This window comes from Staurois parvus, unplaced genomic scaffold (genome assembly GCF_062004578.1).
Source record: "Staurois parvus isolate SC_StPar_1 unplaced genomic scaffold, SC_StPar_1.0 ptg000019l, whole genome shotgun sequence".
In the NCBI taxonomy this organism is placed as follows: domain Eukaryota; kingdom Metazoa; phylum Chordata; class Amphibia; order Anura; family Ranidae; genus Staurois; species Staurois parvus.
In genome coordinates, this window is record NW_028317815.1 from 20,623,105 (window position 1) to 20,640,297 (window position 17,193).

At 42.6% G+C, this 17,193-nt stretch overlaps 1 protein-coding gene across 1 annotated transcript in view; it reads left to right on the forward strand.

The window, feature by feature from the left end:
- Positions 1-17,193, forward strand: part of FBXL13 (F-box and leucine rich repeat protein 13) — a 267,401-nt gene that overhangs the window by 236,976 nt on the left and 13,232 nt on the right. The window contains exons 17-18 of the mRNA XM_089685639.1: positions 6,804-6,930; positions 16,396-16,479. Coding sequence (XP_089541765.1) covers positions 6,804-6,930; positions 16,396-16,479 — 211 coding nt within the window. The remainder of the gene's footprint in view (positions 1-6,803; positions 6,931-16,395; positions 16,480-17,193) is intronic.

Here is a 17,193-nt window from a genome sequence, read left to right on the forward strand (position 1 = left end):
TTTTTGCAAAATTTAGCTGGACCTGGATGTTTTTCTTCATAAGAAAAAGCTCCTGTCTTGCCACTCTACCCCATAGCCCAGACATATGAAGGGGTGTGTAGACTTTTTATGTCCACTGTACATCAATAGCAAAGAACACCATATACTAGGTAAATTCTGGGGAATTCAGTAAAACATTTATTCACATTTTCTGGTGGTAGTTTCCTTTAGAACTGCCTGCAACAAATTCAGGCAGGCATTTGCTCCACTTTTGGTAACATTACCAACACATGAGCCAAATCCATCTTTCTGCACAGAACTCTATCACTGACCCTATTCATCTCTTGGTTGGGAGGTTCTCCGGTTGAAAGCTGAATGTAAACAAAGGGGTGGGGATAATGACGATGACATTACTCATACATGGCAATGGCTATGTTTGGGAAATTACTCGAGTTGCTGGGTGGGCTGTGGCTCATGGGGAACTGAGATACTAGTTCACCATCAGTTCTACCTTACTTTTGATTGACAGTGGATGGCAGTGGGCAAATTTGAGAGCTACTATTGCAAAGAAAAGAGGTTATGGATCCTCATACATACTGTCATTTGCTCTCAATCAACAGCAAGGTGGACCTGATGGGGAACTATTCTCTCAGTTACCCATCTGGCTCTACCTACCACACTACAGAAATCTATTGTCATGTGCCTATTTATGTGACAGAGCAGTGACCAGGAGCTCACTAAGGAAGAAGTGTCCAGTATGAACATTACAAAATCATTGCTGGGCTCTGACTGATTCATGTACCTATGTCAGCAGAAAAGATCCATAAGCCGCACATCAAAGGCAGACCCATGTGTTTGAGATGAGATGAATGGCAGCCTCCAGCCAGACCACATCCCCAACACGTTTAACTTGGCCCCTTGGAGTTCAGTCATGCAGAGGCGTGAAACACATTTGAGGGCGTGGTCCGGATGGAATCCCAGCTAAGGCTGCTATTCATCTCACCTCATACACATGGGTCTGCCTTTGATGTGCAGCTTATGGATCTTGCCTTCTGACATTGCTGCAGCTTTGAGCTAGGACTTCCTATCCCTGCCAGCAGTCTAGTTTGGACTCCACCTCCCTACCTGAGCAGCATCTAATCTTGTATTTTTGGGTCACAGATTCATGTACCTGTTTGACAATTTCAGTGTGGTGGCCCAACAGAAGTTTGGGTGTCAGGGGTGCCCCTCAGTATCTGTTTGAATAAGCATATTCTACCTACATGTCCTTAAAGAGGTTCTAATCTGGAACACTAGATTCTAACTTTATGAATTTGAATGGCGGCAATTGTAGAGTGTACTTTTTCAATGTAACAATTCTGCATTTTTGTTCATTTAGATAGATTGTGAAAATGAATATGCCATGTCAATTCTATGTGTCATTTGTTAAAGTATATCTTTATACAATGCCTTGAAAAAGTATTCATACGTTCTGAAATTTTCCACATTTTGTCATGATACAGCCAAAAATGTAAATGTATTTTATTGGAATTTTATGTGATAGACCAACATAAAGTGGCACATAATTGTGAAGTGGAAGGAAAATTATATATGGTTTTCAAAATGTTTTACAAGTAAATATAAGTGTGGCGTGCAGGTGGAGTTCACCTGTGTGTAATTTAATCTCAGTATAAATACAACTGTTCTGTGAAGCCCTCAAAGGTTTGTTAAAGAACATTAGTGAACAAACAGCATCATGAAGGCCAAGGAACACACCAGACAGGTCAGGGATAACCTTGTGGAGAAGTTTAAAGCAGGGTTAGGTTATAAAAAGATATTCCAAGTTTTGAACATCTTACGGAGCACTGTTCAATCCATCATCCGAAAATGGAAAGAATATGGGACAACTGCAAACCTAACAAGGCATGGCTGTCCACCTAAACTGACAGGTTGGGCAAGGACAGCACTAATCAGAGAAGCAGCCTAGAGGTCCATGGTAACTCTATAGAAGCTGCAGAGATCCACAGGTTAGGTGGGAGAATCTGTCCACAGGACAACTATTAGTCATGCACTCCACAAATCTGGCCTTTATGGAAGAGTGGCAAGAAGAAAGCCATTGTTGAAAGAAACCCATAAGAAGTCCCATTTGCGAGAAGCCATGTAGGGGACACAGCAAACCTGTGGACGAAGATGCTCTGGTCAGATGAGACCAAAATGTATCTTTTTGGCCAAAAAGCAAATTGCTATGTGTGGCGGAAAACTAACACTGCACATCACCCTGAACACATCATTCCTACCATAAAACATGGTGGTGGCAGCATTGTGGGGATGCTTTTCTTCAGCAGGGATAGGGAAGCTGACCAGAGTTGATGGGAAGATGGATGGAGCCAAATACAGGGAAATCTTAGAAGAAAACCTGTTAGAGTCTGCAAAAGCCTTGAGACTGGGGCGGAGGTTCACCTTAAGCAGGACAGTGACCCTAAACTTACAGATAGAGCTACAATGGAATGGTTTAGACCAGTGGTCTCCTAACTGCGGCCCGGGGTCTGGATGCGGCCCTTGGGGCACTATTTCATTCACCAACACCAACAATGGTGCACAGTTCCTGCCAATGACACCAACAATGGGGCACAATTCCTACCAATGACGCTAGGGATGGGGCACAATTCCTCCCAATGATATCAACGATGGGGCACAATTACTCCCAATCACAGCAATGATGGAACACTATTCCTAGCGATGATGGGGCACTATTCCTGCCGATGTTGGGGCACTATTGCTGCCGATGTTGGGGCACTATTCCTACCAATGACACCAATGATGGAGCACTATTCCTCCCATGGATATCAACAATGGGGCACAATTTCTCCCAGTTACACGAGTGATGGGACACTATTCCTACTAATGAGACCAATGATGGGGCACTATTCCTACCAATGACACCAACAGTGGGGCCCAATGACACCAATGATGGGGCACAATTCCTCCCAATGACACCAAGGATGGGGCATCGTTTACTCCAACTGATGCTGGGACATTTTCTAGTCACGGTGGCCACATTGTGGCCCCTCTAAAGCCTGAAGGACAGTAAACTGGCCCTTTGTTTAAAAAGTTTGGAGACCTCTGGTTTAGATCAAAGCATATTCATATGCTAGAATGGCCCACTCAAAGTCCATACCTAAATCCAACTGAGAATCTGTGGCAAGACTTGAAAATTGCTGTTCACAGATGCTCTCCATCCAATCTGACAGAGCTTGAGCTATTTTGCAAAGAATGGGCAACAAATTTAACTCTGTAAATGTGGAAAGCTGGTAGAGAAATACCCAAAAAGACTTGCAACTGCAGTGAAAGGTGGTTCTACAAAGTATTGACTCAGGGGGGCTGAATACAAATGCACGCCACACTTTTCAGATATTTATTTGTAAAACATTTTAAAAACCATTTATCATTTTCCTTCCACTTCACAATTATGTGCCACTTTGTGTTGGTCTGTCACAAAAAATCTGAATAAAATACATTTATGTTTTTGGTTGTAATGTGACAAAATGTGGAAAAGGGGTATGAATACTTTTTGAAGGCACTGTATATACAGTATATACTTTATCTGTATGGCAATGTTTGAAGACCTAATGGTTCCCTATTCAAATATGTAAAAAAAAGTAACAATTTCCATATGATATACATAATTTTACACATGAATGTATTGTTTTGTTTTACTGCGGACTCTACTGCACAGTCCTTGCTGCATTTAAAGTCAGTACATCAGTCAGAATTTTGTACTTTTGCTGTGCCATATCATCTGCTGTGCAACAGCACATTATTCAGTGTCACCACAGTACATTATATCATGAGACATTAAACAAATGCTATCATATATATGCTATAGCATGTTATATTAGTGATGTAGCACACATCAGGCTGAAACAATAGTTATTTTGCTCAGCAAGAGCATCACTGCTACTGTTATAATGCAGTAGCAGTTCCCATAACTGACTTAGTGCAAATTCATTGACAGTAAAAATTAAAGCTTTACTATCAGCGATCTGTCTTCCAGTTTTCTAAATAGATGGTGATGTATCACACTCCTAGATAGGTGCTTGGTTAGGTAAATTTAGTTCTTGTAATCAGTGGAGGTGTTTGTGATTGCTCTGGTCTGCTCTGAGTTTCACTGGCTGTGGGTTTGACTGCTTCCCCCACCTACTGGATAGTTTTGGAAAGTAGTGGATAGGGCTGGATTATGCAAATTATCAGCTGCATATTTTTATTGTCCCAACCAAGCCCTGGGGGGTGCCCAGACGGTGGCTGGGAGTGAACATAAATAGTCTAAAGACTGGAGCTGCCTTGGTCATCTTGTCCAAGGTAGGTGATCCCTGCCTGAAGGGTTGCTGCCCTTCTGGGCAGTCCAGCTCTGCTTCTACTGCTCATCGAGGTCCCAGCTATGCTAACTGGGGGGCCTGTTCTGCTGAACTTTTCTGAAGCTGACTGAGAAACTTCTTTTTGGGATCTGGCCTGGAGAATTCACAGGAGATGGGTAGGCATCCAACTATCCAAGGACATAAATGAGTACAAACCAGTGGGTGACATCCTGTGACTGTGTGCTGCTCCTGTCCTTCTTGCATCAGAGTCATCTTGTACCTAAAAGTGGACATTGTTCGAGGTGTCCGTGTAGCTCAGCCCATTATTTTCTGCTTCAAGACTGTGCTCAGAATCTTTAGGAAGAAGATAGGTGTCCTCAAATTAAACTTAACATTGCTGGAGAATCCCTTGGTTACCCTGCACCCATCCAAGATCATGTTTTTTCCAATAAAGCATAAAAAAAGAATACCCTTAGGCTGATCATTGAGCTGGAGGAGTGACTGAGACTGTGCGTCTTCCTCCTAGAGCACCTACTGGGGAAAGAACCCTGGGGCCAAACCAGCAGGCCCTTTACCGCTACAGTAAAGTAATACAGAATTTTGAGGAAGTCCACTGTAATAAAATGTCAGGAATTTTCAGAGATTTGTAAATGGGTACTTACAAATTTATGATGGTTTTTAGCTTATGAAACATACCCTGTAAGGCTCCATTCACACTTGAAAATGTGAAAATGCACATATGCGTGTTCAGGTGCCATTCATTTCAAAGGCACCTGAAAACATTATTATTATTATTATTATTACTTCGAGTTTATATAGCGCCAAAGGGTTTGCTCAGTGCTGTACAATAGGGGGGGACAATACATGGCACAGTACAACAATAACAAACAACGTACGAGGGGTAATAGGGCCCTACTCTTTCGAGCTTACAATCTAGGAGGGAGGGGGTAAAGGTACAGTAGGAAGTGGCTGAGGGGAATGAGGGGTGAGACGAAAGAGGGAGAATGGCCATTAGGTGAGGGTGGGGTAGGCTTCCCTGAAGAGATGGGTTTTGAGGGAGCGCCTGAATCTGAAGAGGGAAGGCGACAGTCTGATGGATTGGGGCAGTGAGTTCCAGAGGATGGAGGAGGACCTGGATAAGTCCCGCAGTCGTGCATGGGAGGAGGAGACCAGGGAGCAGGATAGAAGGAGGTCCTGTGAGGAGCGAAGGGTACGGGTAGGGCGGTACTTGGGGATCAGGTTGGTGAGGTAGTCAGGGGCAGTGTTGTGAACGGCTTTGTAGGTCAGGGTTAGGAGTTTAAATTTGATGCGTTGGGCAATCGGGAACCAGTGGAGGGAGAGGCAGAGGGGGGTGGCAGAGGTGGAGCGGGTGGTGAGGTGGATGAGTCTAGCCGCTGAGTTCAGGATGGTCTGGAGCGGGGAGAGCCTGCACTTGGGTAGGCCGGTGAGAAGAGAATTACAGTAGTCAAGGCGTGAGATAATCAGGGAGTGTACTAGAAGTTTGGTGGTGTCAAGGGTGAGGAAGGTACGTATCTTGGCAATGTTGCGGAGATGGAGCCTGCATGTGTTTGTGAGTGATTTGACATGCGGTTGGAAGGAGAGGTTCGAGTCAAGAATGACGCCAAGGACTTTGGCTTGCGGGGCGGGAGTGATAGTGGAGTTTTTGGTGATGATGGATAGGATGGGGTGGGGGGTGTTGGCAGGGGCAAAGACAAGGAGCTCGGTTTTGGAGAGGTTGAGCTTGAGGAAATGTAGCGACATCCAGTCTGAGATGTCATTTAGGAGGTGAGTGATGCGGGCGGAGATAGTGGGAGTGAGGAGAGGGGTGGAGAGGTAGATTTGGGTGTTGTCAGCGTAGAGGTGATAGTTGAAGCCGTGGGAGTGTATGAGTTTGCCCAGGGAGGAGGTGTAGATGGAGAAGAGAAGGGGTCCAAGGACAGAGCCTTGGGGGACCCCAACAGAGAGGGGGAGAAAGGGGGAGGTGCTACCATTGTAGGTGACACTGAAGGAGCGTCAGGATAGGTAGGATGAGAACCAGGAGAGAGCAGTATCTCTGATGCCAAGGGAGAGTAGTTTATTAAGGAGGAGGGGGTGGTCAACTGTGTCGAAGGCCGCAGAGAGGTCCAGGAGAAGGAGGACAGAGTAGTCGCCCTTGGCTTTGGCGTTTAGTAGGTCGTTAGTGATTTAAAAACATGGACCTTTTTGCTTAGTTCATGGTGCATTTTTACACGTGACAAACGCGCCACAATCGTGCAAACAAACCACAGGACACAGGCGGCTCAAAAGCGTTCCAGAACCTATTTTGAACATCGTGCATCCCGAGATTTTGTTTGCATGATGTAAGTAGGTGTGAATGGAGTCTAATTGTTATATTAATGCACAGTTTATTGTATTTTTCTTTAATCAAACAACTATTTGGGCTAATACATATTTTCCAAATTGTATATAGATTATTTTAAGTACTGATTATATATATGCTTTCTGTTGTAGGTGTCACAATTTAAATTTCCTAAGCCTTCAATATTGTGAGAATGTGACGGATTCTGGCATTGAACTAATTGGGAATATGAGCTCACTTACTTCCATTGACCTTTCAGGGACCAGCTTAACAGACCAGGTATCTATGACTGGACAATACTACTACTGTTTGGAGAAACAAAATTATAAAACTGTGCCATATTATTATACTTTACAGTTCCTACCTTACAGCTGAAGTTTAAATATGGTCATTTTTACATAGTCCCATTCATCCAGCATGGACCAATGTAAGTATGAATGTGACATACTTGTGGGATCCCCACAGAAGCTAGGAATCACTGTAGTAGGTGCAGCACTACAATGATTGCCTTTAGCTTCCAGGTCCCATGCCAAGCGACTGCCTTGCTGCTTATTCAATGCAGGAGTTTGCTCACAAGTGCCATTCAGAGAACTGTGCATTTTCTCAGTGTAATGTAAACTAATATTTTATTGGATGAGGTGGAGATTGTGAAATCAGCATCCCTCTTTACCACTTTGTCCAATCAGAGAACTCTTTGCAGAGTGAGTGCTCACAATGTAGCAAGGCAGTTGCTTGTCATGGGTCCCAGAAGCTAATGGAGATCACTGTGCAGTACCTACTGCAGTGATTTCCAGCTTTCACAGGGATCCCATAGGTATGGCACATATGTGCTTACATTAGCCAAAATGTAAAAATTGCCATGCCAAAACTTCAGTTTACAAGGAGAGCTTTGTTAAAATGTTAGTTTAGGACTGCTTCGCAACCAGCAATGTGTTGAGAAAACAAAACGTTTCAAGCAGTGCTGTTTATGACAAACTCCTAACCAAAGTGCAGCAGTCAGTTCTTTGCGATGTACAACACAGCTTGCAAAGTGCAGCAGTTTGAAGCATGTACCATACATCACAACTTGAAGATTGGAGGGATTGAATCCTTTTTTTTTTTTCATAAATCAGGATTTTAAATTTAACAGATATTCTACCTATGGGCAACACAGTTTACACTGGCAGTAATAAGACACATAATGATAGTTTCAGAAGCCACATTGTAATTTAGGGTGCTGCTGCTTCCATGAAGGGGATACTTGTTGAACAGACAGTACGGAAATGGAAACATCGGATTAAATATGGTGTGTATAAAAAATGCACAATTTGCTGTTTTTCCTAGGTTCTATATTTCCATCCAGAGGCTCTGGTTTTCATTTATTTAAGTCAGTCTTCTTCTTCAAAGGTTGTTATTAAATATATCTGCTTTCACCAAAAGCCCAAAGAAGAAGAATGTTTCCATTCTGGTTATGTATAAAATACATGATACATGGAGCCTTGTGGGTCCAGGTCATTTGAGCTTACAGTTTAATATACTGTACTTGATGGGAGAGCGAGTGGAACTAAGGGAAACTGTTTACAGAGTGAAATATTAAGTTACATGTGAACTGAACGAATTTAATTCTAAAGCACAAAAAATTAATCAGCAAACCTTCCTTGAACTTACAATAAAATGCATTGGGCACTGTTTGATTTTGATGACAGTCCCGATGCAGAATCGGCAATACTTTTAGCGAACACTCAAGTATAAATGTTTGTGGTTAACTAAGGGTTTGGACTGGGGGGGGGGCGTAAAAATCTGCAATTGAGATGAGTTTTTGTTGCTCCCCAAATGCCCCCTCTCAAGCTGCATAGGCAGTGAATGGGGTTGGTTTACATTTTGCGATCATGATGGTTTGCTTGGCATCATCGACAAACATTATAACTGCACACACCCTGTAACCTTGTGCAATGGACATGGTTGCAGCACATTGGTGCAGTATTTATGGGGTAAAACAGGTAGTGAGGATGTCCTATCACCTCCTCATCACCTGTCAAACGCCTCTGAAAAGCATCCTGCTTTTCAGAGGCACGACAGACGCAAGTCCAAACTTAGCATTAATGTTAGGGATTGGGCTACAATTTTTGTTAGGTTCAGGGGTTAAGATGAGGTTTACTTTAAGATTAGAATGAGATTTTTAAGGTTAAAGCATAAGTTTGCCTTTTCACAAAAAATTAGAAGGTGAATTAACACACTACTACTAGATTTCACTGCCCACACAGCTGGTGCAGTGGTCCAGGAATGTGAAAGTCGTTGTCTTCTTCCCCTTCTTTCCTTAGGGAAACCAGGAAAGATCACAATGATTCTGATCGGTCAAAGCGGTCAAATGCCAGTGCTGACCAATCAGAATCACTCTGATCTGCCCCAGCATCCCTAAAGAAAGAAGGGAAAGAAGACCATGGCTTTCAAATCTCAGGACTACTGCACTGGCTGCATGGGCAGTGAAAGCTATTCATCCATGGAGGTAAATGCAGTGAGGACCCCGGGGGGGGGGGGAGGGGGGAATGTTGTGTGTTAGTACACCTTTTAATTTTATGTGAAAAGCTGAACTTGTGCGTTAAGTGTTAAATTTTAAGGAAATCTTTCCTAAGAAGTCCCCTTACTGACTTATGATCCTGCAAAAGCTAATTGACTGGATTTCATGCTGTCACTTTACCTTCAATACTGAATCACTAACCCAGAACAAGTATGCAGATAGTGGCCACTGACTTTACTCTGACATTCATGATCTGTATACTTGTTGCGGGTCAGTGACTTCACTAAAATCAGGTGGTAATCATAATCAGGCTTTTATCAGAAGAAGGTCAGCAATGGCAATCTCAAAGTATGTCTCTCTGGGCTGCTCCTTCCCTGCCACACAGGTGGTCCTATCTCGGGGCTGGTGAAGTCTCAAGCTTTCCACCTTTCAGGGTCCTCCTGCCTGGAGGTGAGCCCCTCTCCCATCTGGGCCCCCTCCCAGGCTCCTGCTCTCCAGCCTCACATCCTCATCTTCCACCCGATCTCTCTTCCAACTCTCCTGTTGCTCCAACTTTCCTGCTGCTGAGCAAGCTCAGTTACTCTTAAAGGCTGTTCTAGCTCCTTGCTAAGCCTCCTGTTGGGGACAGGCCAGGATCCTTTAGGATTACAGACCAACCACTCTTCACCTCTGCCCACTGCTTCTAGATCTTTCTCCAAAGTTCTTGAGCAGGGGAAAGCCCAGAGAGCTGCTCTGCAGAGCCTCTCAGCTCTGACCAAAATTTGACCTGCTGACTATTGCACCCAGGCTGCTACTCAGCCTCTAACTAACAGTTGAAGCTAGAGCTCCCCCTAGCTGCCTGAGTGGGTGCTACACATGTACACAACATCAGCAGTAAGTGATAAAGCACCACTATCGTGCAAAATATTGTATTCATCTAAGTGTATGTGATTCATACATTTAGTTACAATTGTAATTGTCATTTGAATTATATTATATTTTTCCTACATTTACTGCATAACAAGCTGTCCAACAAAATAATTACATATGGTGCAGTAATGAGCTTAAAGTGGTTGTAAACCCTTACATATAATAGGTAAAGTGACTAGCTTCAGGTGATACACGGAGATTAAACAAATCCTCCTACATAAGTTGTACCTGTTTATCTGAGTCTTTTCTTCTCTACATCCATTCAAAGTCTAGAATTTATAAAACTTGTCTGAGCTTTCAGAAAACAGGGGGCAGAGAGCTGAAATTACACACTGCAGAGCTCAGTGAAAAGAGCTCTGAAAGTTGGAGGTAAGAGACACACCCCAGTTCACACAGCTCATAGGAACAGAGCTGTGGCCATCAATCACAGGCTGTGTGCTGGAAATCCCTCCTCTGTCCCCCTTCTCTTGGTGTCAGAAAAACTTGTCAGAAGTGGTTCATGCAAATAGCAGAGGTATGAAACAGCATACAGAAATGGCACTTAGTGCTCTTAACTGACACAAGTGTACACTATAGATGGATATGCTTTGTTCATATTTCTTGAGATTTACAACTACTTTAATTTTGTGGAGGCTGAATGATTTAAATATCGGATCAGTGGGGCTTTGCTGGTGAGTTGTGAGTGCAAGTGGCTCAGCAATGCACGTTTGTCAGTGTAGTAAGTGAGTTTACCAAGGCTTTGGTGCGATGTCAACCAGTATTTGACTAGAGAGGGGCTTTCTGTTGGGTGGGTTGGTTAGGACTGGAAGAGAAACTTGCCTGACAAAGCCCATCAAAGCCAAAAATTGCTATACTTCAGACCACCACACACTATACACTACACTGTATGTTAAAGTGGTTGTAAACTCTTACATATATCCAGTGAAGTGACTGGCCTCAAGTGATACACAGAGCTGAAACAAATCCTCCTACTTAAGGTGTGCCTGTCTATCTGCAGTATTCTCTTCTCTCTTTATCTCCATTCAAAGTGTTGAATTTATCAAGCTTGTCTGAAAGTTCAGAAAAAATGGGGTGGAGAGCTGAAATTATATACTGCAGAGCTCAGTGAAGAGAGCTCTGAGAGCTGATTGCAGGGAAGAGACACACTCTTCTCAAAACAGCACACAGGAACAGAGCCTTAGTATGTGTATGAATGTAAATTAGGGACCTTAGATTGTACGCCCGTTGAGGGTTAGGGACTGATGTGAATGTACAATATATATGTAAAGCGCTGCGTAAATTGATGGCGCTATATAAGTACCTGTAATAAAAAGTAAAGTGGTGTCATTCACTTGGCTGTGCTCAGTGGCAGGGGTGTATGCAACGCAAAAGTGACTGGACAGAATTATTATACAGGATTTACAGTGGGGCAAAAAAGTATTTAGTCAGCCACCAATTGTGCAAGTTCTCCCACTTAAAAAGATGAGAGAGGCCTGTAATTGGCATCATAGGTAGACCTCAACTATGAGAGACAAAATGAGAAAAAAAATCCAGACAATCACATTGGCTGATTTGGAAAAAATTTATTTGCAAATTATGGTGGAAAATAAGTATTTGGTCAATATCAAAAGTTCATCTCAATACTTTGTTATATATCCTTTGTTGGCAATGACAGAGGTCAAATGTTTCCTGTATGTCTTCACAAGGTTGGCACACACTGTTGCTGGTATGTTGGCCCATTCCTCCATGCAGATCTCCTCTAGAACAGTGATGTTTTGGGGCTGTCGCTGGGCAACATGGACTTTCAATTCCCTCCAAAGGTTTTCTATAGGGGTGAGATCTGGAGACTGGCTAGGCCACTCCAGGACCTTGAAATGCTTCTTACGAAGCCATTCCTTCGTTGCCCGGGCGGTATGTTTGGGATCATTGTCATGTTGGAAGACCCAGCCACGTTTCATCTTCAATGCCCTTGCTGATGGAAGGAGGTTTGCACTCAAAATCTCACGATACATGGCCCCATTCATTCTGTCCTGTACAGGGATCAGTTGTCCTGGTCCCTTTGCGGGGAAACAGCCCCAAAGCATGATGTTGCCACCCCCGTGCTTCACAGTAGGTATGGTGTTCTTTGGATGCAACTCAGCATTCTCTCTCCTCCAAACACGACGAGTTGTGTTTCTACCAAACAGTTCTATTTTGGTTTCATCTGACCATATGACATTCTCCCAATCCTCTTCTGGATCATCCAAATGCTCTCTAGCAAACTTCAGACGGGCCCGGACATGTACTGGCTTAAGCAGGGGGACACGTCTGGCACTGCAGGATCTGAGTCCCTGGCGGCGTAGTGTGTTACTGATGGTAGCCTTTGTTACGTTGGTCCCAGTTCTCTGCAGGTCAATCACTAGGTCCCCCCGTGTGGTCCTGGGATTTTTGCTCACCGTTCTTGTGATCATTTTGACCCCCACGGGGTGAGATCTTGCGTGGATCCCCAGATTGAGGGAGATTATCAGTGGTCTTGTATGTCTTCCATTTTCTAATTATTGCTCCCACAGTTGATTTGTTCACACCAAGCTGCTTACCTATTGCAGATTCAATCTTCCCAGCCTGGTGCAGGTCTACAATTTTGTTTCTGGTGTCCTTCAACAGCTCTTTGGTCTTCACCATATTGGAGTTTGGAGTGTGACTGTTTGAGGTTGTGGACAGGTGTCTTTTATACTGATAAGAAGTTCAAACAGGTGCCATTGATACAGGTAATGAGTGCAGGTGTCAGGAATGGACTTGCCAGTAATGGTGGGACTCACCTGCCTTGTGGGCTGCAGTACCAGGGCTGGCCAGCGGGTGCTCCCAGCAATCAGAGACTCAACCCTGCAGCCAGCCAAACACCTGAAGTTGATTATGCAGGTGTATTTAAGGGATGGCCAGACCTGCAGTCTCTGCCTTGGTGTGTGTTTTTCCTGGGCCCTGTATCTTGTTCCTGCATCCCTGTTCCTGCCCCTGTCTGATTCGTTGCTGACCCTGCCTGATCCGGACCTCTGCTGACTTCTCCTGTTTTATCCCTGGCTTGTGACCCCGACCATTCTCTGCCTGACCCCCTGTACCTACCTGCCCGATTGTTATTGACCCGGCCTGCCTGACAACGCTTGCATTGTATGTACTGTTATCTGTGGGTGGTTTGGTTTGGTTCATTTGCACTGTGTTATGTTTTAGTATTGCACTGCGTTTATGTTTGTATTGTTAGTCTTTAATAAATTATATTGTCTATAACTTATCTGAAGCCTGCGTTTCCCTGCGTCAGTTCACATACCTCTGGTCATACCCTGGAGCCCTGACAGCAGGACAGAGGAGCCTCTTAAAGAAGAAGGTACAGGTCTGTGAGAGCCAGAAATCTTGCTTGTTTGTAGGTGACCAAATACTTATTTTCCACCATAATTTGCAAATAAATTCTTTCCAAATCAGCCAATGTGATTGTCTGGATTTTTTTTCTCATTTTGTCTCTCATAGTTGAGGTCTACCTATGATGCCAATTACAGGCCTCTCTCATCTTTTTAAGTGTGAGAACTTGCACAATTGGTGGCTGACTAAATACTTTTTTGCCCCACTGTATATAGCACCAACAGTTTGTGCAGCGTTTTACAAAATTAAGATAGACATTACAATTACAATACAATTTGGTACAAGAGGAAACAGAGGGCCCTGCTCATTAGAGCTTACAATCTAGGAATTACAAATTCTATCTTTGTACCTCTGTTCTTTGCAAATTCTGAACTCCAGGCAAGCACACTAGTACTCCTCCAATGCATGAATACACTCGTACTGCCAACATATGAAACAATATTTTAACATCAAGTACAGACTGTTAGATGATGGATTTTCAGCGCTTGAAATCCTCTTATGTGGGCTGCATGTCCATGCTGACCTCTACAGCAACGTTTAGGGAAAATAATTGTCAGTGTTTGATTGCTTCTGCAGTCTTTGGCCCCTTAGAAACAGATCCACCCTTGAGTCCACTTGAGTTGAAGTTAATCTAGTTTTCTTTTTGCTCACTACAACTGGGGATCGGTAATTCTTCCGTGCTAGTTTTTATTGCCTTTATTTTTATAACAAACTGTTAGAGATTTAAAGTTCAGATGTTTTCGACCATCTGGATATTCTGTCGGAAGTAAATTGAACATTGATTCTGTTGTCTTCACCAATGTTACCCATAGGAAAAAGGAGAACTATACAGTATATTATTTTTGGGAAACCTTTATTTACAATTCACATTTGATATATAGTATCACAACAGGAAGCTATATTTGAAGTTGATACATTAGTAATTAAAAAGGCTACAAGAAAGCATTAGATGTAGAATTTCTGCAAGAAATAATTCTTTGTTATAGACCTTTTCAACCCAAATTCCAGTTTATAAACCGTGAGTTTTTTTTTAATACTGCACATTGCAGCATATATATACTGTATATATTTGGACAGCGCATCTAGATTATACATATCATATGTGCATATCCTATATGTATTTTCAAACAATTCAAAACATCTATAAATCAAGCATTACACCATCACAGTAGTTCACAGCATATTTGCCATTAATTAAAGTCCTAAATGGTGAAATATGTGCCCGTGCTTGTGTTCCAACTTGATTATGGCGCTTCACTTATTCAGCTAATTTAAAGTGCTCCACAGTACTCAGAGGTGCCCCACATGGACTAAAACTCACCCTCAGCAGATGACCATCTATTTCTAGAGTGGTCTACATCGCTTGTGGGGCATTTCCCAATGAAGTTGATTATCTCCAGGTCCCCGTAGTCTTGGAGTAGATATATCACAAAAAAAACAGGAAGGGAACCCCATAGTGTAAAACGTAATATATTTTATTGTAGAATAAGTATATAGAAAAACACTCACAAATATAGTGCCTCTGCCTGGCACCTGGTTTACTCAACCTTATTTGTTTGTGTGTAAGCACTCCTTGGAGCGGCCTGCGTTCCATATGCCGTAAGTGACATCAGTGGAAGTTGCGTCATCAAACCTCGACGCGTTTTGATGAAAGATCATCTTCAGGAAGTGCACTTCCTGAAGATCCTTGAAACTCGTTGAGGTTTAACGTGATCCAGCATTGCATAGCACTGGATTCTGTTGAAATCTCAGGAAATCGTATTTTGGCAACTTTGCCAATATCAATTTTACCAGCAACAGGAATGTTGCACGTTGAGAAACAAAATAATTTTCTTCCTTTATTAAAATAGCCAGCAGGAACAAGTCTCATTTTGACCTGCTTTGCGCTAGTCAGAGTGCTCTTTAAAATAAAGTTTCTTTGAGAAAGTGCTGTGCCTAGCATAAAACATGTTAGAATAGAACTTGTTCCTGCTGGCTATTTTAAATATAGGAAGATTATTTTGCATCTCAGTGTGCAGCATTCCTGTTGCTGGTGCAATCGATTGCTTCGATGGAGAAGAGCCAAGCAGAGCCCACCCTGCTTCATTTACACTGGACTTCGACCCGATCCACCTTAGCGGACCAGATCAGACCCGGAGGTAGGTGGGTGTAAACAAACACAAGTCTGTTTTCATACTATGAATAAGGCTTTGTAAAGCCGAAACACGTCAGTTTATGGATCCTGCATTTATGTAACCAATAAAGATATCTATTAAGAAGCTTTCTGATTTGCCAGCTACTTGTATTGTGGACAAGTCCGTTTACAGGTGCCTGTCCATAGGGGTGAATGAGCCATCTGATTGGGTCGGTCAATAGGCAGAACTGAGCGGACCTGCTGTGTGAAAGGGACCTTAATTAATTTTCAGTTTTACCCTCACCTATTCAAGACAGTCTGGTGTTTTAGAAAATAAATAATACTTGAGATAATAATAAAGATGATTTGAGCAACAGACTACATATTCCACACATATATTTATTATGCTTCTTTTCCAGAGGTAAACTGCATGTATGAGCCGATATAAAAATGGCATTCACATCTGGAGGCCAGATCACTCATTACTCACTCTGCATTATAGTGCACTAAGAACATAAAGTACAGTTCCTGATTTGTGGGGTTCCCTGACAAAGGCATATGTAAACTACAGGGAAGTGCGTTATGTCACTCGATACTTTATTGAAGCCATATCTCCTTACTCAAATTTGGCTAAAAACTGGAGATGTATGGCATACCATGCTATTCTTTTCTTTTTTGTAACTTTGCACGTTTGCAAGGATTCTGCAATACCAGCCAGAGAGAAGCTTTGGGACTTGTATATGTATTTGTATACATTGTTAGCTATAACGACAATGTATAGAAAACAGACATCAGGTCTTAATTTATATTCTGCATCTGTTACAGAAATTAATATAACTACTGTACTTCCATCTAGGGACTGACAGCCCTTGCAGTTCAAAGTAAAATAAAAGAACTTTCCATATCAGAATGCCTTGGGATCACTGACATTGGAATTCAGGTAACATAAAACAAAATTGTTTCATGATGCTGTTATCTTTGATACTTTACAGTGAAGCTGTGAGGACAGAAATAAGAGAGTTGCCACTGTGGACTATTGTTTTCAGGCTGCAGGCCTTGGGACAGACATCCTGATCCTGGTTTTACCTGGGAGTCTCTGACCATGAACAAGAATGCACTCAGGAAGTCTAAACTCCCATAATGCTTGTTTTAAGTCTGTGACACAAGGTAAATGTCAAGAGGATGATGAAGGCCCCTAGGACTACACATTTACACATTTAAAGGATCAGCAGTGGCAGTTCCCATATTTCTGTTCTCAAAGATTTCTTTAAAACACAATCTTTTGCTGTTCATTTATTAATTTAGAACCATAATCAAGGACCTAAGTTTAAATGACCGTCTTTAGAATGATTTCATATTGCAACCAGGAATGGGTATGTGGGCTTTGTATAAGAAGTTGAGGTATCCATACATATACTGTAGGAAGATCATCTACAGATGTGCCTGAAAATGTTCAGATTGAGAAATGATTGTATGTTTATTGGATGTATGTGGCCTGTGAAGACATGCCATGCTGATTAATCTAAAGAAGAAAATCAGATGGTCAAGATGGATGTGGCCAGTAGATAGACATTGCTTCCCAAGATAAAGGAGAGTAGGAGTATCTGCCTAGTTACTATGAATTATAAATTAGATAACTATGAAGCAAGAACAT